Raw genomic sequence first — 27694 nt, forward strand, 5'->3', positions numbered from 1 at the left:
AGTTATTTCTTTTCACTACGTTCCATTTTTCCTTCAAGGGCAGCTCCAAAAAAGTAGTGCACTTAAATAATCCGAAATGAGACTCACTTTTACAGAAAACGCATATGTTAGCAACCACTTGAGCTGAATGAACTGATTTATGGGTTTTCTGACTTCGAAAGGATCCCCCGCTCTCATAGTTTACATTGGATTTCTCCTTTCTGGCCTCCCTTAACGCTAAAGATGCTAAAGCATCTGCTCTGCTTAGTGTGAGATTTGAACTCATCGAATGAAGGAAATTTTTTCGCATGTTCTAGCTTCCAAACGCGAAGTGTTTCTGAATCTAGTTTTCCTTTTAATAGGAAAATAATAATTGCATCCCAATGCTCTACAGGCTGTTTTAGGACTTTTAATGTATCTATGCATTGTGATGTAGTGTCAATTAATTTCCGTAACCCTGAGGCTGATTCCTGTTTTAATATAGGTTGAGAAATTAATTTGTTTAAAGCTGCATTTGTGATTTCTGATTCGTTTTCATAACGATCAGTAAGCGCCAATCCAATCAAGATAATTAGAAGTAAACACTGGTAACTCTACACGCGGAAGTTTTAAGCTATTGACATCTGAATTTACTGTGTTTTGAGATGTATTTAAATTAATGTCGTTAACAGTGTTATCGTTTACACATTTCTTTTGTTCATTTTTTAAAGTGATTTTTAACTCATCTAATTTTGAAAGCAATTCATGCTTTTCTTGTTCATATTTATCAAATTCTGTGTCTAAACAAGTTGTTAGAATTTCGTCATTTAAAGTATTTCTCACTATCTAAAGAAATAGCACTATTTTCGAATACTTCTATATCAGACAGAGAAATACGCTTGACTTGCGAATTCTTTACTTGGGTAGTTAATCTAGTTAGCTTACCTTTTGTTACTTTTTTTTCTTTAAGAGGGGCTCCATGTTAAGGACGTGACCTTCCTCAATGAGTGGGATGCTTGTTTCGTCTTTTGCTTTACTCATTCAAGAGTGATGAATATGAACTGGTTGTTTTATAACTGTTTGCACGTTGACTGCTACACATCATCCTAAACTTGATTGACTATTGATCCGGCTCGACGGACCATGTACGAACGATGGAAAGAGCAGCACGGGTTTTGAACAACTTTATTGGAAAGAAAAAACATCTACACTGAAGGTTACCTCAATGTTGCTAGTTACGCGTGCGCAATGTTGTGTAGTTGCGCACTCTGGTGGTGGGTTGAATGAATTTAGGGCTGAACAGTCAATAAGGCTGATTTCGAACGCTATAGAAACTACACAGAAGCATCAGAATTAGAAGCCAAGTTTTTGTTAAAATAATTCAGTACTAAAAAGTTTCGAAACTAGTGGCTGAGTGAAACTCAACTGTAAAACATTTGTTTCTTTATAAGAAAATTATGCTTATCACCCTCAAATATTTATAATCAGTGAGAATAAATATATTTTAATTTTGAGATAAGGCACTTGGCGACTGAAAATATTTTATTCGCATTTATTTTTTCCCTATGAAAAATGATGTTGATTCAAATACAGTTAAATTCTGTTGCAACAAACATCAAGGGACAGCAAATTATGTTTGTCATAACGATAATTGCGATGTAATGGAAATTGAATCAGAACTGTATAATTTATTTCATTGAAATAGATATTTTATTGTATTGGTATTCGTTGTAACGGGATTTCACTGTATGTAATTTTAAAAAAAGGTTGATTAGCAATTCTTCTTTTAATTCAAAACCATCATTTAAAGTTTTTAAAAAATCAATAAGCATGTACTTTTCAATTATCTAAACCAAGTTTAAAATCAGACTTAAAAAAAAAATTATAATTTTATTTATTTTCTTCTGTTTCAATTTGGGCATGTTTCTATTAATAGAACACTAATATGAGAAAGCAAAAGATCTTGCCTATTTAAAATAATATTTAGAAAGAAAACTAGGAACAAAAATAAATTTTTAAGTGCTTACCTGTGCATCGTGAGTTATTCTTAACGTGGGCAGACTTAATGAAAAGTGTTCACAAAATGATTGCTCAACAACTTCTATTTGTATGTGAGCATCCTCCCACTGCACAAATGCATTCAACATAGTTAGATGATCACTGTATCTACTGCCACAGAACTTTCTATGTACATATGCTAGTCTTTTTGGAAATGGTGTATCAAAGGGCTCAGGTGAGCTGCCATTGTGCACAGTGGATCCCCACAGCTGTTTCAAAAGAAACAAAAGGAAATAAAACATGAAAATTTCTATGTACATTTACATAGACAATCATACTGGTTTTAGAAAGATATGACATGTTCAGGCGTGGGAAATCAAAAATACAGTTGCATTACAGTGAAATATGTTTGACACGAAAATGCTTTAACATGAAAAAATGGCCAACACAAAATGATAACGCAGGACATATTATTTTTTTAACATCAAAAAAATTTTTAGCCAAGAGGGTTTGGACAGTTTTAACAAGAGTTTTTTACATATCCAGGGGTCTGGCCAGAGGATATTTGGGTCCGTTAACGGACCCTTCACAAAAATCCGATCAACCAAAACGGACCTTTCACAAAATCCCAGTCAAACAAAACGGACCTTTCACAAAATCCCGATCAAACAAAACGGACCCTTCACAAAATTCTAATAAACAAGATCGGATCTTTCAAATTGTTTATTGAAAGAGCAAATGAAATCTGAAAGCTAAATAACGCATATTTCTGTGTATAAACCGATAGTTTTTGGAACCTTTTTTTAAGTCAAATTAGAGGGATCAGCTTTTACAAAATCGGCTAATTTTGAAAAAAAAAAAAAAAAAAATCGGCACTCTTGCGATGTTCCTGCAAGCGATAAATAATTGCTACTGCCAAATAAATATAATGGTTGTTTGTTTTGTCACAGCTAATTAGCAGCGGTGTTGTTGTAAACTTTTCTGAAAAGGCATTGGTAAGCACTTTTCTCCCCGTTCATGATTTAATAAACAATAATAATATATATCTGCGAAATGAACTTAGAACTGCAAAGGGATAGTAAGGGTGGGGGAAAAATATGATCGCTTCAGATAGGGTTACCAACTTCAAAATTATCACCACTTAGCGTCTGGCATTGAACCTTTATAATGACTTGACTCGAAAATATTCTCATCATTTTACCAGCTTGTCAATATTTGCGTTTTTACGGGTGCGGTGTGGTGTTTAATTGTTATTTTGGGAGAAAATTATATGGGTTTTGATTTTTCGATGCTAACAAGGATGATTAACTTTAAATAAACTCTTTTAATTACCGTTTTTTTTTTCTTTAGATGTCTACATTTTGAAAAATGCAATCTTTTAACATCCGATATGAGAATCATATTTTGTTCTTTTTTCAAGCTAACTTCGCTTTATTAGGATGCAAATAAATGAAAAGTCTCTTTATTTCTGTTAGAACTCTCATTCTAAGTTTTTAAAGCAAAATTCCATTTTCTGTTAGGAGTCAAAAATTAAAATGCTGAATAGATGGTTTATTTTATTTATTTATATATTTTATTTTTTTGGCGTCAACTGTGTCCACAGATATTAATGAAATGTTTATCATAGGACTCTAAAATGCAATTTTAAAATAATTTTATCAAAAATATTTTTTTTACAAGCCGTTTTTATACTTTTGATGCCTTCACTTTGAGAAAGGCGATCTCTTTGCATCCGCTATGGGAATCCGATTTTTCGAAATTTTGATGATTACTACGCTTTGTTAAGAGGTAAACAATTAAAATATCCTTTTATTTTTGTTAAAATCACAGAATTTATAAGTTTTAAATGAAATTCTGTGCTTTTTAAGAGTGTCTTGGGTCAAAAAGTTAAATGCTGAACTCCCTATTCTGAATTTTAAGTTATTTATTTTTTTGTTAATTATTTTAAATGCTGTACAGAAATATTTCTAGCATAATTTAACATAATATAGAAGGGTAGATAAATATTGATACTTGAGAGGGCGATGCCCCCCCCCCCCCCCGGGCCAAATATCGGAAAAACACTCATTTTTAAGTTTAATTGATGCAGTTCGTGCCATCTCTAAATTCTAAAATTTCGTTTTAACAATTTTTTTTTTTTGCAAAGTTATTTGATTTTTCACAAAATTCATTCATTTTTCACAAAATTATTTGATTTTTCACAAAAAACGGACCCTGTGAAAAATCCTGGACAGACCCCTGATATCATTTTCTTATGTTACGACATTGTAAATTTCAGAACAATAATTTAAGACATTTTAACTTGTTTAAAAACTATATATATGGTGGTAACACTTACAATGTTAGTTTTAAAAACTATTAGAATAGCGACAAATATGCGGTGGGATATGCGTTTGAAAGTAAAAACATAGGCATTATTTTGAAAAATATTAAGTATAATGACTAAGACAATGCATCATTCATGTAATAAGTTGCATATAATATTGATAAAGTATATTTTACCAAACATTATCCATAAATAATAAGTGGTCATCAAAGAGAATTATTGCCCCGCTACCAACCATTTTTAATGGGGCAACTCTGCAATAATATTTGTTTTTTCAAAAAATAGTCTGATCAAGCATAGCTATTCAGCCTCAGTTATTTAAGGGAGGGATTTAACTTTCTTGAACCACAGGCCCATCACTGCTTCTATACAGCATTTCAATAAAATGGCTCATTACTAGAAGCATGCTATATTTTAGGTGTAACTTAAGGTTTGTATTTTTATAAAAGTTACATTATCAAAATCAAATGTATATAACAGAAAATGCAATTATGTTCATGTTGATAAATGTGATCAAAACTGAAAAAGATGTTGGTATTTACTTTTGGTGATGTGAACCATCTCTGTAATTTTACAGAACCCTGCAGCTACAATGATTTACTGCATGGAATATGGCGCTAAGATTGTTCCATGCGGTGAAGTAGCCGGAAATTAATAACAATTTTTATTTTATGCATAATTCTAGATGCTCCATACCCTCAAATCTCTCGAGTTGTGGATAGCAACCATTATGGGTCTAGTAATAAATTACCTAATTAAAGAACTGTAATGGTAACAGCACATTGAAGGTTTCAATAATTATTGAGTTCATGAGAAATGCCTTAAAATATGTACTTTGAACTTCCTTTGAATTGTTATGCCATACAACAACGGTTATGCTATGCCAGTACTTCGTTGTACTTTTTCTCTCAAGCAAAAATATTTTTATATCTTTTTTTTTTTAAACCCATTAAAATATTTTATACAACATAACATGTTTTTCAAAATAAAATTAATTGATTTTGAACAACTTATGGGTGATTCTCCAAAATCCAAACAATATCATGTCCCAGAAGCATAACACAAGTTGTTTGAGCTAGAAAGTTTTTTCTTTTTTTAAATAGTTAGAAATAACTTTTCTGATGTTATTCTATTCTTATTAAAACAATAATGCAGTTATTTTTTTCCTACAAATACTTTTGATTAACTACAAAGTTACTCTCCAGGCTGGTCCTAGTTTCTCAAATGTACTTAAAATTATTTGCAAATTTTATAACAACATTTCAAAAAATTTAATTTGTAGTACTAAATTAGGCATAATTAAAGGTGTGAAATGGAATTCTTTTACTCACTGGTCTGGATTTGACTGTATTAAATGTCTATGCTCTTCGCTTTAACGATATCCTTGATTTAATATTAACTTTTTCCATTCCCGTGACAATTGCCAAATCGAGGTCATAATGTACATTATTTTAAAATTTGTCCCAAGATTTTCAAGGCACTCTCCTGGCCCAGGAGTGAGTTCAATTTTTATAGATAAAAAAAGGAATTTTTAACCTGCAGCAGAACAACACTGTTTAATCTCGCCATTTTGTTGTATTCTTAGACTATTTTGTTTACATGATTTGCCTTTTATTCTTATGATGTTGTTATTAGAGGTTAAGTTAAGGTAAGTTATTCAGGGGAATAATATGGAAAAATCTGTATAAAGGGACTGGGGATTGATGCTCTTTGGAAGTGTCTGTTAAGGGAAATTTTACATAGATTTTGTTTTGATATATATATATATATATTATTTAGGCCACAATAATTTCTTTATTACTATAGTTAAATTTCTGATAATCTTTGATGAAACTCACTCTCTTGGTGTGTGAAAATTTGACCCCTCTTTTGAGGGGATTAGCAAAGCTCTAAATTGAGTTTCCTCCCTATTCTCTTAGAAAGTTCCTAACATAAAGTATAATATTTTTCAGATTTTTTAAAGCATTTTTATTTAAAAAAAACTGCGATTGGAAAATGTCAGGTTTTTTGAGAATCACCTTTATAATATTTATAGTAAGGAACAAGGTTACTTACGAAAACACACAAGCTAGAACAAGCATTTTTCCGAGTCTCGGTTCAACTGGTAATCTTGCAAGAATTTTTCCTAGAGGTGTAAGCTCACTATAATGATCTAGTGCACCCATTTCTATTTTTTGAAAAAGAAGAGAAATTTTTTTCCAAAATTATAAAGAAGAGACTTTGAAAAATATAAATAACAAACAAATTAAAATAGCTTTGAAAGGTTTCTAATGCGGATTTTTATTAGTATCTGTAAAAAGGTACAAGGGCTATTAAAACAATATGGTTAAGACAAAATTTCCCACTTTATTTATTGATCCTATTTGTTATTTATAGAGGGTGTTATAACATTTAAATTAAAAATTCAAATGCAAGTGTGTTTCAGAATGCAGGATGGAAAATTGCATACTGCATAGAAGCAATACATTAGAAATTATCTAATGATCTATTATTTTCTGATGCAGTATTGATAGCTGCTATTTTATGACACTATAAATTCGAAATTCTAAAGCATCAGTATTAACAAAAAAAAAAAACATATTAAGCACTAATGAGCATCCAACACACATCTTAATTCAGCAAAAAAAAAAAAAAAAGAAAGAATAAGCCACAGAAAATGGCTTTTGTATATTAACATTGATCACTAAAATTAGCCTAACTACATAGTCCAGTCACATTAATGTGACCATCTGTCAAAAGCCAGAATAACCACCTTTCGCAGAGCGGACTGCTGCGAGACGTGCAGGAAGAGAGTCACTTAGTGATAACTTACGATGTTTAAACGAAAAGCCGAAAGGCTAAATTCCGTAAATCAGTCAACAATGTTACTTGCTTATACAAGCAGAGATAATACCACACAGTGGAAGATGCAGAATCAAATGTTAATGTGAAGAAATGAACATTGGAAACTGATGGGGATTAAGAGAGCTGTTTAATATTTAGGGGGCTCTAACTATGTTAAAACCTATTTAAATTGTCGTAAGTTGGTTTTATGCACTCTAATTAGGAAAAAAAAACATTTGGTTTATAAATAAATCCTACTTCGCGGAAATTCAGTTATTGCAGTAAAGTCTGAAGCGAATTGACCACGATAAACGAAGGTTGACTGTACAACAAAATATTACCAAATGAGTACCAATTTCTCAAAACTGCTTGTATTTATTAGCTTACGCTTTGACCTTCAGAGATAACTTTTTCTGACTCGAGAAGCCTAAATGTATTTTAAAATACGCAGTGGTTGCGGCACCGACCGTCGGAGCTGGATTCGGAATCCGACCTAGAAACTTGCGCATGCGCAAATCTGACACTTTCAACGGATTGACACGCCTCCTTCGCCTCGCGTGGCGCGGCGGTTCCATCCAGCTAGCGACGTCAGTAGTTCCAACTACTTCCGACCATGTGCGTGCGTGCTCTTGGTTCGTGTAAAAATGGCTAGCATCATGGAACGCGGTGCGAGTTTCAAAGCGTACATTGAATATTCGAAAACTGTTTAAAAGAGTTCAAAATGAATAGCTCTACGGATTTCCTCCCTAGAATTTCGCACTCGAGGGCATGAGTCAGAGTTCGGAAAAGAATTCCTGCCGTATTATACGACCGGCGGTGACACCATCGGTTAGTCGCCGTAAATCTACCTTAATTCTTATTAAATTATCGCTAAATATAGTATTTCACTGGAAATTCATATTAAGTCTCATATTATACATCCGACCTCCATAGAAGGCATCTTATTTTGTTCTTAAAGGCTGCAAAAAAAAGTTGCTTTAAACTAAAAGATAAATAAGAAATAAATACCTTTGTGCAGGGAAGTAAATAGTAATGAACAACGTTTTAATGCACAAAAATAGCAGACAACTGCATACCCGTGTTTTGGGTCTTTACATACAAAAGCTCACCACTTTACATTGAAAAAGAGTTCCTGTAACTCCAAAACACGTGTATGCAGTAACCCGATGATTTTGTTCATTAAAACTTTGTTCATTACTATTTAAAAGATAAATAATACAATGTATAGCTTGAGTAGAGCATTAATACTAATTCCGTGTAATTATATTTTCTTGAAAGTTTTATTTCCTAAATTAAAAGATCTTACTAAATATATTTTTTAATAACTTGAGGGTTATTTTAGAATATTCATTATTTTTAAAATTCAACACAAAGCCTAGCTAGTCTTTTTAAAAAATTACGCACGAAAACTGTCAAGAATTGCTAAGGAAAATTTAGGAAATAGCTACCCTTTAAAAGTCAAAATGATTAATCTTTAAATTAAGTAGTTACTAAGAAAAAAAATCTTAACATGTTTCGTAAATTATAAAACTCAAACCATTAAGTCATTGAAACATTCCATTTTGGCAGAAAACTGGTTGACTGAAAGAACTAAATTTTCAATTTTAATACAGTATTTTACTTGTGTACGGTACTTACATATTTTAAATGGTTACTGCATTTTTCATATCTAAATATCAACAATACAAATTTTTATTTTCCTTACCCCTTTCCTTATGATTCACTATAATGTGCAAGTGCCAAATCTCAGTTTGTCCGTACTAAAAAGCATAGGTGCACCGAATAACATATTTTACCCAATATCTAATATTATTTATTTTGTGATTTCAACATCTGTATTTTATACCAATTTAATGTAAGGAAGGTTAATCTATTTTTCCTTTTTTATGAAATAAAAATTAATTTTCATTTAACATCCTAAATGCATCTATATTTAGTGCAATTATAAATTTAAAAAAAAAAACTGTTCTAGTAAAGGACTAATGGTTTATATTTATCTGCAATTCTTTTCGAATAATATTTGATGTAGCTAATATAATCATGGTAGTATGTTACATTATAAATAAAGGATCTTGCAATTACCTTACATACAAATACAAAACAAAGTTGCTAGCCGACTGTACATAATTATGTATATTCCATATTATCCAAGTTTTTTTTTTCTTTTCTGCTTACTGTTTCATAGTTAATTGAATTTGAAAAAGTAAGATTAATTAAAATATCTGTAGCTCAGAGCTATAATACTGACATAAGTCCAAAAACTGTGATTTTCAGTTTATTAGTGTATTGTCATGTAGAATCTTATTCTGTATCGAGTCATGTGAATATAATTCTAAAAAAAACTTTGTAATTACTTACCAGGTGCATTCCATCTTTGACAACCATTTTAGCTGTCTCCTCACGATATTGTGAGTTACCTTGTTCTGACTCTCAGATATAGACATGTCATAAAAATTACGAAAAATTGAAAATAATAAAATTTGAAATTACCACCTGAGTGTTTTCTCTTACGTTAAAATTGTTTTGAATATGATAGCACATTTGAAACTCGTTAAAACAATATCAGAGGGACCTTTAAAACCATATTGTTTAAAGCAGATCATCTTATTTGGAAAATCATCAACAGTAGGACCGGGATTAGGGATCTCAAATGCAGTTTGTCCAAGCAGAAATTAATTTTAAGTGCTTTCTTATAAACCAGGTTTGACAGTATTAGACGGCAACAACTCAAACTAATTTTTAACTACGTTAAAACTTTCATTCATTATATGAAAAAATATGTTTACTAAGTGTTGAAAATAAATTTGCTACGCATTGCGTCACTGAATTATTAAAGTATTCAATCAAACCAAATATTCTGTTTGTCTGCCAAATATGCAGTATATTGAAAGATTAACCAACTATTCAGTGAATCCTAACTAAGAAGCGTCTTGACAAAAGTTAATTCTGTCCTGGATAAATTTCAATTTTAAGCTGTTGATTTTTGGTCTACGACGAAGCAAAAATATGTTCAGAAGTTAAATTTCAAAATTACTGGTAAATTATTATACATGAAGTAAACATATATGGAAGTTTCTAACTAAAGCTAATCTAAAACTTTTAAGAGTCTAACCTTATACTTGTTATAAAGTTGTACTGATGCTGCTGATGAACTGATGCATCTTAATCTTGCTTTAATTTGTTTTAATCATAAAATAAAATCAAGATTTTTAATGAATTTAAAAACGAAAAACTAAAGAAGAAATTTCTAGCAACGTGATTGAATATCCAATATAGGACTCTAATGCCTATATTAAGTAAAGGCAGCTTACATAACTACGTTATGGATTACAATAACTTTCTGATCCAAAATATGATTTTAAAAAAAATAGCATCGACACTTTTCAGTAAAATAGTGACACTTTTCAGTAAATAGCGCCGTACTACAAGATGAAACAAAACAACTCGTTAGATTGTCCGAACTCAAGGAAACAAACATTTTTGCTACAATGCTTTGCTTACAACGTAAAATAGTTTGATAAGATACTTGAGTTTGCATAAAAAACAATTACAAGCACAAACAAGTATTACAATATTAAGTTAAATTTCAAAAACAGGTTTAAAAGAATACTTATCTCAGCGCAAATTTCCTCCTGTGCACAAAATAAACATGCTGATGCGGCGGGCATAAATCCACATCCTAGAGCTTTCGCGAACTGCTTTTCCCTGATTGGCTATCCGCTGGTGAAGTCATCCAGTGACGTTTAACATAAAACCGAAAATGTCACTTCCGGGCTGCGGACATTCTGTTTCTGTTTTAAATGTTATCTCTACGAAGAGGAAAGTGAGGTCTATATGTGTGGAATTTGAAAAGGTTTAATCCATTTATGCGGTTTAAAAAGCACTTATTTCAATACCAGGTTAGTTGAAGTATCAAATGCATTCAGTGTTATGTTCATTTTAGGTACAGATTTTATTGGAGAATTAGATAAAGTTTTGTTTACGTTCGCGTAGTGTATCATTGAGCTACATTGCATGTGTTGTTACTGTTATTCACTATTTGAATTAATGAAACTATTTCGATATTAGATGAGTAAAAGTCACCAAAAAATCCGTATTTCACGAAATTTATGGGGTTTTTTTTTGGTTTTTCAGAACAATACAAATGTTTGTTTACATTCGTTAAGGTGTAGTGTTGGTGTTAATTCTGCCTCTTTTTTAAAAAAAATTCTGCATATTTCAACTTAGTTATGAAGCTTTTCATGACATTTCATAGTATGTTAAAGCATATGCAATGCGTATATTATAAAATTTTGTTTATAATCACTGATTGAACCACCCTGTTCCACGTTGTGTTGTTACTATTTCTCTCGTGAAACAAATTCATTACACATTTTTCACTTAAAAAAGCTATTCACTTTGAGATTAAGTATACCTTTTTCTCTAATTTTAATGTTTTTTATTTTTTAAACGAGATAATGTTTGTTTATGTTTGTAGTACAGATAACATCCTTCTACGTTATAACGTTTGCTGGTACCGTTTATTCTACTGGTATTAAATTCTTTCTGGAATTTATTCGTCTTTAATTTTATTCTTATGGTTCAAAGTAAGTTTAAATAACAAATGCAAGCTATTGTCTATGTTCACTGAAATACCATATTCGGTGTTGTGACGCATCAATTTTCACTAAGTACAGCAGGTTTACCTTACATTAAAATCCATTTGCATTGGTAATCAGTCAGTCAGAGTCAACAAAGTGAACTGCATTTCATTCATTCTATGTACTTCTTTTGTTTTTGAGAGTAAGACAAGTGTTTGCATTTGTTGAACCGATATCTGCCTGTCCTGTGTTATTTCATTTATCACCTTATTTTCTGCTGTGATTTTATAGTATTTTTTAGACATTAATTCCACTACCTCTTGAACAAAGTTAAAGCCTGGGCTCAAAAATCATATGTGTGACTTGTTCATGCTCATAGCATGTAAAATTTTAAATTGAGACGTTTAATAAATATCAATAAAGGAAAAGTTGTTGTTGGAGCTACCCATAGTTAATGATACGCAAGAGCAGTACATGGATTCAGAAAGGTTAAAAACCTCAGTTCTAGATTACCTCCTCTTAATTTAATTTAAGAAAACTTTTAATTAGGTGGAAGATGTTCACATAAAAGTTACTGATACCCGTTTCCAAAAGTTGGCACATATGCTAATAATATTTTCCCCCATGAGCAGCATTAGAAATCACTGGTTGTCCGCTGGTCCAACGCCAGTGAAAACTGTGTCAAACCTAAGCCCTGATTACCGAAGTGGCAAACTAGGCTGTTGCCTAGGACACCCAAAAGCCCTTAACTATTTTGGCTAATTGTTAAAATTGTAAGGATTGACTCCAGAGGAGCCCTGACGACCTAGGCCCCCCCCTATGTCTTAATTAGGGGTCTTGGTCCCTGGTCCGACCACCATGGAATAGAGTTGAAGTCCGTGAGACTAAAGTCGGAGCAAACCTATCCTGGCAGCATTGTGAAGCCTACCTAATCATAGCATTGCGATGCTGTCGGGTTAGGCTTGCCTAACAATAGTATTTGATGATCATCCGTAATTCAGAAATTTCATATTATTTACAGCTTTAATGTTTTATTTTTAAATTTGCAATAATGTCATTTGATTAAATTTAGGTAATTTTTTCTCAGATGAATTTTTAATTAAGCCAATCATAACTACATTTTGAAGATTTTACGAAAAATCAAAATTTAAGTAAAATGGTTGCAGTTAGGGATGCACCGGATATCCAATAGCTGTCCGACTCATTTTTCTACTCTCCGATATCCGGCGATATCCAATCCGGCCGATCCTCTCGGGATAGGATATCCGGCAGATTTTTGCAGGATATCCGGCTGGTCATACGGTACTGTTGGGGTGGTTATCCGGTGTTGATGTGGGGGTTATCTGGTTTATATAAGTGGGGTTTAATTATAGATTTTCAATTTTTGTTAAACCTTTTGGATTATGTAATAACTTTCCATTTTTTCCTCCATTAATTTCTGCTAAAGCAAAATTAGCATATCCATCAATCCTGAGAATTCCAGCAAACTAGTAGTAAACAGTTTTTTGGCCCTCTCAGATTCAATGAGATGACATATGTCTCCAGCTTGGATATTCACTATTCCAGACTGATGAGTTAATAACAAGGACAAAACTGCACTCGATGTGCATAATAACTAGTTTGTCAGTGTATTGCATGTATTTCTGACTTTGAGGTGATAACTTACTGTTTAACATTACCAATGTTTGTTTTTCACAGAAAAACTGTCTTTGTACCAAACGCCACTTCTTTGAGGGTCATGGATCTGGACAAATTCTGGATTTTAGGGAATTCGCCTTAGTTATGAGCCCAGATAGAGTGATTTGTTTGCATAGGCCCAAGTTCAGATGCAATGGGGGTCCAAAGTTGCTAATTTGGTTCCAGAAACTCAATGGTATTTTCTTTGGAATCATTTGTTTTTTAAAACCACTAGTAAACATTAAATTCAGTACATTCAAACATGTTTTTGTGTAGTGAATGTTGATTGCATGAAAACAATTCTAATAAAATAATTGTCTGCAACTTCATGAGTAGCTGTAAAAAGTTTTTGCAACAAAAACTACTGCTAAATTGTACAAAAAAGACCGCACAAAAACAAGTTTAAGTGTAAAGTTCTGTTTTGTTTTGTAATTTTTTGCTTCAAAATATTAAAAATGAATTTTTGAATTTCTGGAATGTATTAAATGTGTTTTTCATGAGCCCTTTTTAAGTTCACCAAATTTGGCTACAATCTGATGTAGGAACACATTTCAAGTTTAACTACATTTGGTGTTTAGTCGACCAGTCATTTTGTTTACGGACTAGTTACTTTTTCTAAGGATTTCTAAACATTGCTATTAGCATTCATTGAATAATTTTGGATTTTTGTTTCATATCTGATTATATGTAAATATTTATGATTTTCTATTCTATATTCAACATTTAACAACATAACTGTCAAAAATTAATTACAGTTATTAAAACTTAAAACATTGTGTGCAATTGGTTTTTGTGAGTGGTGGCACTAGCCAGACATTTAAAAATGTACCTCATTTTCATACCGTTTACACGTTTTTAATACGTCACAAAATATCACAGTGCAGATTTACAAATTGTTATTCAATGTTTCGTGTACAAATTTTCTGAAGTTGAATTCATGGAAAAGTTGTGAATTTTTTTCCAACTTTAGAAAAGCTTTCGTTACAATAATTTTACAATTAGTTCTCTGTTGCAGCATTCTTAATTTATTTTCAATTATTTACAGCTCATAATGATCATTTAATTTTACTTCTGTCATTTTCTGAAGTATTTTTAAAGAAAACAAATTAGCCTAGGTCGAAAGAAATTAAACCTATAATGTTATGTGTATGTATTTTTTATTATTCAGTGTTCTAGAACTTGTACTTATTTTATTTCCTCACATATTGATTTTACCCCCTTTTTCAATCAAAAATACTTAACTGAAAGTAACTGCTTTATGTATGAAATGAAATTGTAAGGGAATGTCTTACATTTTAAAAACCACCAGAAAGAAAGCTTTGTAGTGAAATCTGTCCGACAATCAGTATAAATTCTAGCATGAAATAATTATGATAGACTTATTAAAACAGTGTTTGGAATTTAACTTCAATAAAAAAATTTATTCCATTTTTTAAACATTTAACTTTTTATCATTAATTTTAAATATTGGCTATATTTCAAATTCCAACCCTATATTTTAGTGTAAATTTCATTGTTTTGATCTGAAATATTGTGCAAATTTTAGACTGTTGAAACTGAGAAGCAAAGGGATGTAAATGGACATTTTCAAGTTTTAAGTAAAAAATGTTTGAAGTTGCCATCATAGGCTTTCATTAACCTTTTACAAGCCCCCTCCAAATTGTTTACACCTACGGCTCTACACATATTTTCCCCCTCATTTTAAAAAAAATCTTGGGCCCCCTTCAGGCTCGAGCCAACAGGTGTCCTTTCTCCACCCCCCTGCTACTATCTTTTGCCCCAAAACAGAGGAGAGGTTCAACTACCTTTTGTCCCAGTTATCTCTAATTTAATTTTGGCACCTGCATCCCTTTGCTTCTCACTGCCTCAATTGCAAATTTCAGGTCAGTGGGTTTGAGAATAGACTGTGTACATTACAAGACATATTTTTTATTTATATTTTTAAAATGCACTTTATGATATAATTATTATTATTATTTTTTTTTTTTTTTTCAGATTTTCTTGAATGAAAATAGTGAAATAGTTTAAATATCCCTACTGTTACCGTTTTTTTGGAAGATTGGCAAAACTTTTCAGATAAAAATTTTAGGTACAGATTCCGAATTCTTAAAATATCTTTGGAATCAGTAGCATTCGTTATTTGTTACATTTAAAAAACAGCTGATTTTTATCTGTATCATTCACAACAACTGCATCACCATGGTTTTAAATTTCTAAAATCTTAGTTCCATACTATGACTTTTTTCTTCAAGTTACTTGATATGTATGTAGTTAGATTTATTAACAGAAAATGAACCTTGTCTTTTTTGTTTCCCATATTTCTACAATTCTTATCATCATAATGTCTTATGTATAAATTTTTGGTACTTCCTATAAATGTGAATATATTCGTTCCTTTTACAGATGGCATTGTTAAATGGTTTGATTTGTCACACCTGAGTTCAGAATAATACGCAGCTACATTTGATGTATTCCAGTTTCATGGTTATGAGGAGCCCTTTTCTTCAATGCAAAAGAAGTGAGCTTATCGATGACATCTGGCAGAACACAGAATGTTGACACAAAAAAAAAAACTGCAATAAATGCAGCGGCTTACCGCAATGCAAATTTATAAGTCTTTGTCATCTTTTAAGGGATTCCAGAAAATCATTGGCACCTGGTGCACTACAAAGGTCAAAAGAAGTGAGGAGGCTTCGGTGCCTCCAAAGCTGAATTTGTATTTTAAAATTTGGCTTACATTATTAGTTTTTAACATTACGGGTTAAAAGGCCTCTATATATATGGAACATAGCATGAAAAATTACATTGGATAACCATTGTAAACTGCCCATTTCCAATTAAAAAGTTCTATAATTATGAAATATGAGAAAAGTCTATTTATTTGTAAATTTTGTTTTCATGAAATAAATTAATCCACCCTGTAAAAGTAGAGGAGCAGTTTTCCCTCCTGCACGAGAAGCCTATGCTGAAAACTATATTGGAAGCTGGTAAACTATTCGGGGAAATATTCCCTTTATTCTTCCTACATTAACAATGTACAGTAAAACTTGTAAGTTGACCACCTGTCTAAGTTGACCGCCAAAGTACTGCACCGCGAGTGGTCAACTTACACAGGTTTCACTGTATCTCCATCTGCTGCATTGCATTAAATTACTCAAATTGTGTAAACATTCATGATAATAAAAAAATATTAAATCAACACATTTAAAAATTAATTAAACAGTACTGAAGAAATTTTTTTTAAGTCCATCCCATTTAGTTTTGTTTTTTAAAAGTTTCTGCCGAAAAACTTATGCTTAAATAATCCACTTTAAGAATAACTACATTTCCAGGAAATGAATATTTGTTATTTCTCTGACATTTCTTGAATTCAATACCCATTAAAAAGAAAAGCAAGACAAATATATACTTTTAAAAAGATTTATTCTTTTGAATGTTAGCTATTTTTTTTACATGCATTCATAATATGTACCAATCCAACAATCAATACAAACACCTTAAGCTGTAAGCAAATATCAGTTCATATGAAAAACGTATTGCTAGGCTAATGACTCCAGACACTCCAGTTTTGATGACCATAGTTCGAGTCTTGGAAACCCTGGAAATTCACCGAAAAAGAATTAACGAATTTTTTTCAGACCTGGAAAAGTCATGGAAAAATGTCCTAGACAAAGAGAAAGTAATATTAACTAAAGCAGCATTAGAAATCTTAAGTGATTTAACAGAATAGCACACAAAAGCTATTAAAAGTGGAAAATTCAATGATCCCTAAATCAAATCTGAACTTCGAAATCTAATTGCATTCACTTATGTCGCAGCCGCTTGCCTTTTTTTTGCGATGTGATTTTACTGCTTGGGCATCACTTATTTTGAATTCACTGTCATTTTCAACACCTCTTATGATTCATATTCCGTAGTAGCAAAATTTCTCGTTCTTAGTTTTGCCACGCCCACTCAAAAAAAGTGATTTAATTGCATCCGAGTTCTATTCCATCACTCGTAAGAACTTTATTATTAAATTTATCAGAGTTTATCTTAATTTGTTGAAGGTTTTAGAAAATAAAGATCTTTAGTCAGGCAATAGAATACAGTAAAAGAGGAATTCTTATACTCTAAAACAGTAGTGCCCAACATATGGCCCTCAAAATTAATCCATGCTACCCACTGCTACGTTCAATGTCAGGAATCAAACATGTTTTAAAATTTCTGAACTTATTAATCAATATGCATTTGAAAATGTTCAAATAAGTAAACAAAACAAGTATACTTTTGAATCAGAAGATTGATTCATTACTGAATTTTTTTTCAAAAAAAGATTTGGTTTAGAAACATAAAAAACTAAACTATGTGGCTTTACTTTAAAGAACCAAAATACTATTAGAGGTTGGCTATACAGGGTCGAAAAAAGGTGACGTTTTCAAAATCATCTGAATACCCCCTATATTTGTTCTACTCATCACCCTGATTATTTTGGTGTATTACATGTCATGGTGCAGGCCGATTTCAGATGGTGCAGGCCGATTTAGTAGTAGTAACGTAACTCTTCTATTTTTAAAGCATGATATTGATACTTAGTATTTTGTGTTTTCGGCCATAACTGAACCAATTTTTGAGCTAGGATTATGATTTTGGTGTCTTTGCATATGTTTTCATGGCCAATGAATTCAATAAAATTATAATATAAAAGTTCTAAACATATTTTAATATCAAAATTTGCGATTACACAATTTACTTTACATATTTATTTCTTAAGAAAAACTTTGAATAGACTGTCAATAACATGGCAGTTATCCAAAATAAAAGAAGAATTACGACTGCATACCTCCCATGAGCCTATTACATTGCATGGGATAATTTGCTCAATCACTACATTTAGAACTTCTGCTTTCTGTGGATAACGCCATCTCAAATGGTGGCTCTCACCCTGTTTTGGCCAACGTTCTAAATGTTCAATCCTGTACTTATTGATTTGTTCTTCAACAATATGTTCTAAACAAATTCCCACATACCACTCCCTGTTGCCATTTTTGTTATCCCAAATTACAATACAAGGCTCATTAATAATAATATTAACTGAAGCGTCAGGAACAATAGCTGTGATTTCACTGGTAGAACTATCATTTGATATAGGTTCAGTTAAAATTCTCAATGTATCTTCTTCAGAATACATGTCAGGAATTTGAGAAATGTCATTTTCTTCATCATTTGTCAGTAATATTGTCAAATTCATTTTCAAATTTGCAACTTCCATTTGATTCACCCTGTATAAGTAGGGACGGAATTGGAGATCACGAGGCGATGTATGGCGACGAAAGCATAATTCTGTCCTGAGTATGTGTTTTACTCTATTCTTATTTTCAGCATTGGCTTCAAGGCATTGTTCAAGATCTCTTATTGCTGTAAATGGACCATTCCATGATTTACATTTTTGAAGAAGGATATTTCCTGCTTCAACATACTTTTGAGCACTCTCTACACATTTCTGAAGTTTATCCGCCCACATCTTGTTTTGTTCTTGAACCCATTTCTGCTCTTGTTCATCTAAAATTCGAGCAATATTTTTTGTTGTTTTAGATATAGATTGATTGGCAGATTTGAATAGAGTCATATCATCTCGAATTCCCTTCCCTGTAAATTTGTAATTAGAACATGCAGCTGAACGAGCTGCTAATTTGTCGAATTTCGCTAAATCTTTTTCACATTCCAAATTATTTGTTGGCAATCCAACAAGTAATGCTTCGTCCAATTTGTGAAGCCTAGTTGCTCTTTCATTATCACCAGTGATTACAGAAAATCCATACTCCTTACCACGTTGAACAGCAAGATCTTTACTGGCTTGCATGCAAAATTTATTTAAGAGAAGCGACTCGATTGGTGAACAATTTTGATCAGGCTCAAATGAGTATTTTACTTCATACTTGTTCAGAGTGTTCAAGGAATTAGACATCAAATCTGTGTGCAACTTTGGTAGAATATCTAATAAATCTTTTTGCGAAACCTGCTCAACCATATTTAGGAATGGCATAGTAACCTTATAAGTGAAAATTGAAAGGGCTTTCAAACCAGACAAAATGAAATCGCAGTCAAGATACATTTGACATGCCTGTACTAGTTGGTTGTTACACTTAGTTTCATGTAAAAGTGACTTATACTCATCCATATGGAAAATAATGCAAGCTGCTGTATACCCTAACAAGCCAAAACGGCGTTCTTTAAATTGAGAGTGTTTCTTTTTCTTTCTAGCATCTATAACATGCTTCTCAAATGACTCCCATAAAGAAGACTTGTGACCATCATTTGATACAAGCTTTGTAAGAGCTTCCAGAGCCACCTGCACAATGCATTTCGTCGGTGACAAAAATGACTTTATATTTGGCATCCTTGCTATTATTTTTTCACGCAAAGCCAGTTTTTTTTCACAGTCTTTTAGCACAGTTATATTTCCTCGGTCAAATACTTCACATGTGTGGGAAACACAAAGCAGATGTAGTGGTATATGTGCAGATAAAAGAGTCATAGCTACGGACTCTTCAATATATAGATTTTTAGAAGCAGAATCAGTCATCAAAGCTGAGATTTTTTCCCACAAAGTCTTTGATGTTGTATTACCTGCTACAGCCAAACGACTGAATTCTTCTACCAACAATTTTGATATATTTTCACGGTTTTCAACTGCTAAAGACAATGGTCTCAAGCGAAAAGTTCTTCCTTCTTTTAGCCTAACAACAATGGATGTCCATTCTCCATGGATTCGTCTCCTTGTAGTGAAGTCATAATGAACTGTTATATTGTCGCTTCGCTCAGTGTCAAGAATAGCAAGAGCACAGTTTCGTTCCTCTTCAATTGCTAGTAAGTGTTTCACTCGCTCAATGACACGTGATGAAGGTATGACATTTTTGTATAATTCATAATCATCTGCCAGTCTTGGCTTTTTTATTCGCTTCGGTGTTTCAGCTACATAATTAGGAACATCTTCAACTGTTAAGTAATAGCACTCATCTGTTAGAGATTCAAGTATTGCTTTGAAAGCTTTGCGGGATTGTTCAATAGTAATCCCTGCTTTGCTACTACATACTGCGAGAGACATTTTAATTTTAGGATTTACATTTCTAATTTTTCGTAATGGTGGTATTATTTCGTTCCATGTTTCAGAACTTTCAGTCTGTGTTGAAGTGTCTATTAATGTCTTGGTAAAACGGACCAATCCTGATCTGTTCTGAGCTTGAACTAGAGCTAAATCAAACTGAGAAGTACTGCAAGCTGGCTGTTCATTTGCTATGTCTGTGTTGTCTTCTATTTCTAACTCAGATGTTTCATCCTGTAACCTAATACGTTCTTCATATTCAATATCAATTTGGTCACTAAGATGTCCTTGACGTAGAGCCTTTTGATCAAAGTAGAATGCCTTCTCATCAGAATCAAATTTATTTGGATCTAAAGCAATGTAAAAACAATAATTATAATTTATATACCATACCAACCAAGAAAAAAAACAATAGCAATAAAATAATAAATTAAATATAATTATTTACCTGATGTTGGCTTTAGAAGGTCCAATAAGTCACTTGCATGGTTGGCACGCCAATTTCTTACGTTAGCTCTGCGATTTCCTCGTTTTTTTTGCACATTTGTCCGAAATAACTTTAGATGTTGATTAATCTTCTTTTTTATAGTAGTTAAGCAAATTACATGTTCCTTTGTAAAAGCTTTGTGCCACAATATTTCCAATTCAACAGCAAAAGTATGAACTGCTAAATTTTGCTTGGAACTTCCATACGATGGAGCACAACTAGTAATAGCCAACACACATTCACTAATAAGAGGAAATTTGTCCATGAAAACAAATCTCAACTCCTTGCCACTCATGATTTTGGTTAATAAAAGTGCACAGATTTGTTCTGCTTGCTTTTAAACATGAAAAATTTAAATTCAAAAAAGAATTAAGGAAAACATAAAAAGTTTACTGGTCATTTTAACATTAACAAACATGCATGTGGAGATGTTTACATTTTTCCATGGGTGAGGTTACAGTTAAAAACAGGGTTAGTCATAATTGTAAAAATTAAGACCTAAAAGAATATAGGTGGCGCTATGAAAAATTGTTATAATAATTTCATTTAGGCTTTAAATAAAAAAAATGTAAACATCTCTACATGCATGATTGTTAAAGTGATCAGGATACTTTTTACGCTTTTCCTAATTAATAATATTAATTAAATTTGTGCATATGGTGACATTTTAGGCAGAGATTAACAGTTAACATTGTAATTGCATTTATTATTTATTAAAGGTGCTCAGGAGTGAAGTCTTAAGCTTAATTCTTCTATTGTTATGTTAATCAATGGGAAATCGTAGTGTCGCCTTTAATTATTCTTTTTTTTTTAATTATAAAGAAGAATTAGGTTTAAGATTTCACTCCTGATGCCTCTTAATTATGAAAACATATGTAGAGACATCAAAATCATTGTCTTAGCTGAAAAATTGATAAAGTTATGGCCTAAAACATATAAATTATTGCCGCAATACAAAAAATGACAGTTTTCTTCACTAAATTGGCCTGCACCATCTGAAATTCCAACCAAACATGACATGTAATACACCAAAGTAATCAGGGTGATGAGTAGAACAAATATAGGGGGTGTTCAGATGATTTTGAAATATGTCATTTTTATAGCCAACCTTACTATCAAGTTATGTGGATGATTAAATACACTGTTGACACTAAGGCAACTTTTGAGGCAAATTTATTCAAACTTAGTGATGACTCATTCAATCTTTGTCTCATTCATTATCATTCTGCCAGTTTACAAAAAAACATCAGACATTTAAGCATCATACTCGTTTCACTGCATTTGTACTTCACTTAAATTTATATGATGAAGACAAATAAGAATAGTCTGGTTTTTTAAGTGTACAATTATAATTTTTCCATTATGAGTAAGTGCTTCTATGAGGCTGTGGCATTCATGTAGACGTTTTGCTAATTCTCATTTCCAAAAATTAACAAATTTGAGATTAAATAGTGCTATTCTCTTCATATAACAAGGTCATGAAAATTTTCATTGAAGTCATGAACAAGTCATGTAATTTTTTCATCTAAATAGAGTATGAACACTGGATGACCTAGGAAAAAATGCTGCACACAAATCCTTTTTGAGTATGAAAGGTTTAAAACAGAGGTTTGCCACTCCATTTTGTGAGAAAAACTGTTTTCTCTACTGCATTAAACAATAAGTAGGCAGATTGTAGTATAGAACATTAATAATCCCATCACAGAAAAATAAATAAAAAAAGGTGAAGTAAAAAAGAAATAATTAAAGCTGAAGTAATAATGTGGTGACAAAACATTTATATTAAAAAAAAAATTATCTTTAACATAAAATATGCAAAAGTTTAGCAGAACAATAGTTATGACTAATCTGATGTTTTCTAAATAAAATTTACATAAAATATGAATGACAGTTTACCATGAAATAATTTGTGTCTTTATGATAGATATTCGTTAAGTCATTTAAATTAATTCTTTCATTAAAAAAGGAATGAAGCTGTGGCATGGCAAGCGTACCTAGGACAGGGTGTAATTTTTAAAGAACAAATGTAGCTCTGTAATCATTAGGACAAAATTTAATGTGTTAATAGTCTGCATTCCATTTAATACATGAAACTTTCCTAACATCTTTTCTTCTCTACTCGTCTGCCATGTTTTACATTTGATATTCATCACTTTTTACTTTCGTCTGAAATGTGTATATTTCTTAGTATTATTTAATTTAATTACTGAATGCGCTATTTATTGTGTGGTCAACAAAAGAAATTAGATAGAACAGAGAATGTTTTTGGATGGGGAAAAAAGTTTTTTCTCACCCGTTGATGGCGAAATATATATATATAATTTTTTTTTTGTATCAACAATTCTTACTTATTCATTTCTAATTTATTCAAAAATAAAGGATACATATTTATGATTACTTAGTAGTAATGTATGTAAAAGGTAATAAATATGTCAGGTTCTTGAATGATCCAACAGACTAACTAAATATATTTTTAATTCTTACTGTCTAAAATTATTTAAATGATTATACATAGATATTAACATAACAAAACTGAATTATACCTTATATTTCTGGTCCAATTTTCTCCTGCTTCTCATCTTTTGAGAATCTGAGCCATCACGCCCACTGAAGTGATTGCAAAACGTGAACAAAAAAATTCAGGGTTCTAAAAGAAAAAAGGAATATATCAAAAGATAAACACATAACATACATGTATATATAATATATGTATATATAAATATACATAAACACAACTAAGCAGATAAAATGTTCTCATCAAAATATTCAAAAATCATCAGATTTATAAGTAAATAACACATTTCAATTAAGCAATTTTCAGCATATATTCTTAGAAATCATGTTTGAATGATATTGAAAAATGAGTGTCGGCTAAAAGCAAGCACTGAAGGTATTACACACCTAAACAAAATACTTGGAATTTTGATAGTAAAAGTCACAGTGTAGAACAGCTTAAAGACCAAAACTTTTCCTAGACTACCCCGGAATTCCATTGTTTTCTGATGCAAGATGCAGATTTGCCCTTTCTCTTACCTTGTCTCCTTTGGGTATTGTCACGATCATATAACTTTCTTGAAGAAAAATATTTTTTACAAAAATTTGTTGCTTTTGACAACATAGTTTTAAAGTTTAAACTATGTCTAGAAAATCTTTGCATCACAGCTCAAAATGTTCTGTTTGAAATGCTTTAGACATTTAGACAAATTTTTTTTAAATGTAAAGCTATGAATAAAATTTTAAGAAAAAATTAATAAAAGCAGAAAATAACACCAACACTACATAGCAAATGACATTATAGGTGGATATAGGTTCAACAAATGTGGACAAACGTCTAAATCTGAAGAACAAAAAACGGTATATGAAATGTATGAAATACATATATGTATTTTGTAACTTTAGTTTAAAACTTTTACCTATGCAAATGGTTTGTAATCCAAGAAAAACCTGCAGAAAATTAAGGCTAATAAGTTCTAGGAAGAAATTAATATCTGCAGAATAAACAGAATCGTCAAACGATATAACGTATGCTATCGGTGCGACGAATTGTAAACAAGCATTCATTTTATTTTCGAAAAAAAGGAAAAAAACACATAAAATTAAAGAAATGCCGCTTATTTGGTGACTTTAACTCATTTAATCTCAATGTAACTTGTTTTTAATGAGAGAAAAATGTGTAACGCATTTGTTTAGAGTTTAAAATAGTAGCAACACAACGTAGAAAAGGCTGGTTCATTCAGTGATTATAAACAAAATTTTATGATATACGCCTTGCATATAATGCTTTAACAGACTATAAAATGTCATAAAAAGCTTCATAACTGAGTTGAAATAAGCAGAATTTTTTTAACAAGAGGCAAAATTAACAACACTTCACCTCAACGAATGTAAACAAACATTTATGTTATTCTGAAAAATCGAAGAAAAAACCAATAAATTTCATGAAATACGGATTTTTTGGTGACTTTTACTCATCTAATATGAAAATAGTTTCATCAATTCAAGTAGTTTTCGATGGAAGAAAAATGTACGACTATATAATAACACCACTTGCAGAATGGTGGCTCAATGGTTCACTACGCGAACGTAAACAAAACTTTATCTATCTCTCAAATAAAATCTGTATTTAAAATGAACATAAGACTGATTGCATTTGATGCTTCGACTTACCTGGTATTGAAATAAGTGCTTTTGAAACCGAAGAAGTAGATAAAACCTTTCCTAATTTCCCAAATATTATACCTCACTCAGCATTCTCGTAGGATTAACATGGTAAAGTAGAGCTGGTATGTAAGGGAGTGACGTCACACGCATACACTTCATTTCCGGTTAAACGGTAGACGTCACGCCAGCATGGTAGCCAATCAGGGAAAAGCCCTTCGCGAAAGCTCTAGGATGTGGATTTATGCGCCAGGCATGGTTGCGTTGCTTGGCTTGGGAAGTCGGTTGTTGCAGCAACTGAGAATCACATGTTTGGCGCATGCGCACGCAAAATGAGTATAAAAGCAAAGGAAGGTCAAATAGTTTTTGCGCCATCTGTCGGAAACAAATTTAACTAAAACTAATAATATTTTTAAAATCATTTTTGTTAAAATACTGGAAGAACTTTCGGCTAATAAACGTCTTTAAATTGGCAAAATTCCAGAATTTTAGTAGAAATTAAATTTTAGAATCTTAAGTCATACGAATCAAAATTTCGCTGGGTTCAATGGCAAGAAATTAAAGAGAGAGCAAGAATTAAATTATTATTTCCATACCATAAAAATATGAAAAAGAATTCCAGTTCCAAATGTATGAAAATTTATAATTTTTAATGCAAATTTTAAAAATTATTAAAATTTAAACTATGGAGCATAGTTAAAGTCTGAAGTAAAATTAATTTAGGCATAAAAGAATGAATATAATAATTACTATTTCTCTCGGAAATTATTCATATTATCTACAAAAAATCGAGTTTTGAAAATTGTGTTTTGCATTGAATTTTAATTACATACACTTCACATTTGAAGCTATGCTTTTCCCCCCGAACAACACGCGCTATATTTCTTATCAACTTTAATAGACTTAAATATTTGTGGATAAAAAATTAATTTTATCATAGTTTAAATTAAAATGCAATGTTGTAATGAAAAATTTACTCCATGGTAGAAGAAAATGAGATGAAATAATTTTATTCGTATTAGTAGATTCAAAAGTAGTAGTTATGTGTTTAATGAGGAATCAGCTGGTTTTTAATCATCAAAAGCGTATATGTGGCCAGAAGATAAAAATAGATAAATCAACAGGTTTAACTCATTTATTGAAAAAAACAAAACAAAAAAAAAAAAAAAACAATTGCCTTAAATTCTATTACAAATAAAAAATTAATATAAGTTTTTTAACACATACATCTAAAAAGTATTAATAAGAAATATTTCATCATTTAACAATCAACTTTTTTTTATTAAATTTTAACAATAGAATCAGGAAATCAACTTTCTAAACAATTTATATTTGGTCAAAAAAACATTCTCGTTCGTTCCTGATTTTTTTCTTATTCAAATTTAAAGTGCCAAGTACTATACAGTAGGGTGGTTCGAAAAAAACGTTTTTTCGAATTTGGTATCCGATTACCCCTCAAAAGTTGCAGTTTTGTACCCTGAATTCGGGAAAAATAATAAAAAAATTCTAAATTCTCATCTATAGTTCGCGCATGTCGCCTAAAGTTACGAAAAAATCAATTTTTTTCAAAAATTTTCATAATGTTGAAAAAAAATTCTATTATGTTTTTTTTATCCAACACCAAAAAAACAACAGTATGTAACATATATTTGATTTTAAAAATGGTTTTATTGCTGTTTTAAAATAATTTTGGTTCGCAAAAAAAGTTATAAAATGGTAATAAATCGGTGAATTCGGACATTTTTGACTATATATAAATCACATCGTTGTACCAAAATTAATAGTTAAAAGGTTTTAACTACACTTAAAAATGAAAGTGTGATCGATGCATGTATGTTTCTATAAAAGTCAAAAATAAACTAAATTATTCGCCAAGGCCGTGATCCACGCACTAAGCCACCGCGGCACGGCGCCTACTTGTCGCGACATGCAGCACACTGGCCGAGCTTGTGCTGACATGAAACCATACCGCACCCGTTCCTCACCTCACAGTCAGTCAGTCCTAAACAATCAACATGGCGTCTACCAAAACTTCTAAGCGTTTGAGTCTTTGTCCAATTCTTGGTAAGTCAAAACCTTTTAGTGAAAGTGTTTTACCCACACATAAAGATGTTTTGTTAGCATGCATTGAGGAAACATCAAATTCTGCGAAAAATGTACCCTTTTCCGAGATATCTCATTGTGTTGGTAATCAAATAGAAAAAAATTTACAGTAAAGCTTCTATACCAACTGTAAGTCATCAACGTGTTGTAAAATTAATTAAAGATTTGCATGACAAGTATTTTACTTTGAAAAAATCATTCAATCGTGATAAACAAAAACCTAACTTTAAGAAAAAGCTTAACGAGTTTGTCAGTGAAGCCAATAACAAACTTTTTGACATTGCTTTCTGCAAATGTGTTATGCATTTTACGTGTTCATGTGGTAAGAGGCCAAACTCTTGTAATTGTAAAATAGTTATGGATTGTAGGTGTGATAAGGAAAAGAAAATCCCTATTATTGAGAGAGAATTTATCTAAGACCAACGAAATATGAGGTTAAGGTATATTGGTTCCTTGGACAGAGTAGAGACAAATAAGTTAATTAAAAGAGATCAACGATT

General features: G+C 31.4%; 1 protein-coding gene and 1 long non-coding RNA gene across 4 annotated transcripts in view; both read right to left on the minus strand.

The window, feature by feature from the left end:
* The window catches only part of LOC129218710 (ATP-dependent RNA helicase A protein-like), a 55472-nt gene extending 44718 nt beyond the window's left edge, over nucleotides 1-10754 (minus strand). For all 3 annotated transcript variants that reach the window (XR_008580368.1, XR_008580367.1, XM_054853033.1), the window contains exons 1-2: nucleotides 6338-10754; nucleotides 1986-2225 (exon numbers count right to left, since the gene is read on the minus strand). Coding sequence is in view for 1 of the 3 variants with exons in the window: in XM_054853033.1 (XP_054709008.1) it covers nucleotides 1986-2105 (120 nt within the window). In the remaining 2 variants the exon portion in view is untranslated. The remainder of the gene's footprint in view (nucleotides 1-1985; nucleotides 2226-6337) is intronic.
* Nucleotides 10755-16840: 6086 nt separating this feature from the next.
* Nucleotides 16841-25200, minus strand: LOC129218658 (uncharacterized). The gene is made up of 3 exons (XR_008580355.1): nucleotides 25101-25200; nucleotides 23477-23580; nucleotides 16841-17026 (listed from the first exon to the last, which is right to left on the minus strand). It is a non-coding gene; the product is annotated as an uncharacterized LOC129218658 (long non-coding RNA).
* Between the last annotated feature and the right edge of the window lie 2494 nt (nucleotides 25201-27694).

The sequence above is a fragment of the Uloborus diversus genome, chromosome 3 (genome assembly GCF_026930045.1).
Source record: "Uloborus diversus isolate 005 chromosome 3, Udiv.v.3.1, whole genome shotgun sequence".
Lineage (NCBI taxonomy): Eukaryota > Metazoa > Arthropoda > Arachnida > Araneae > Uloboridae > Uloborus > Uloborus diversus.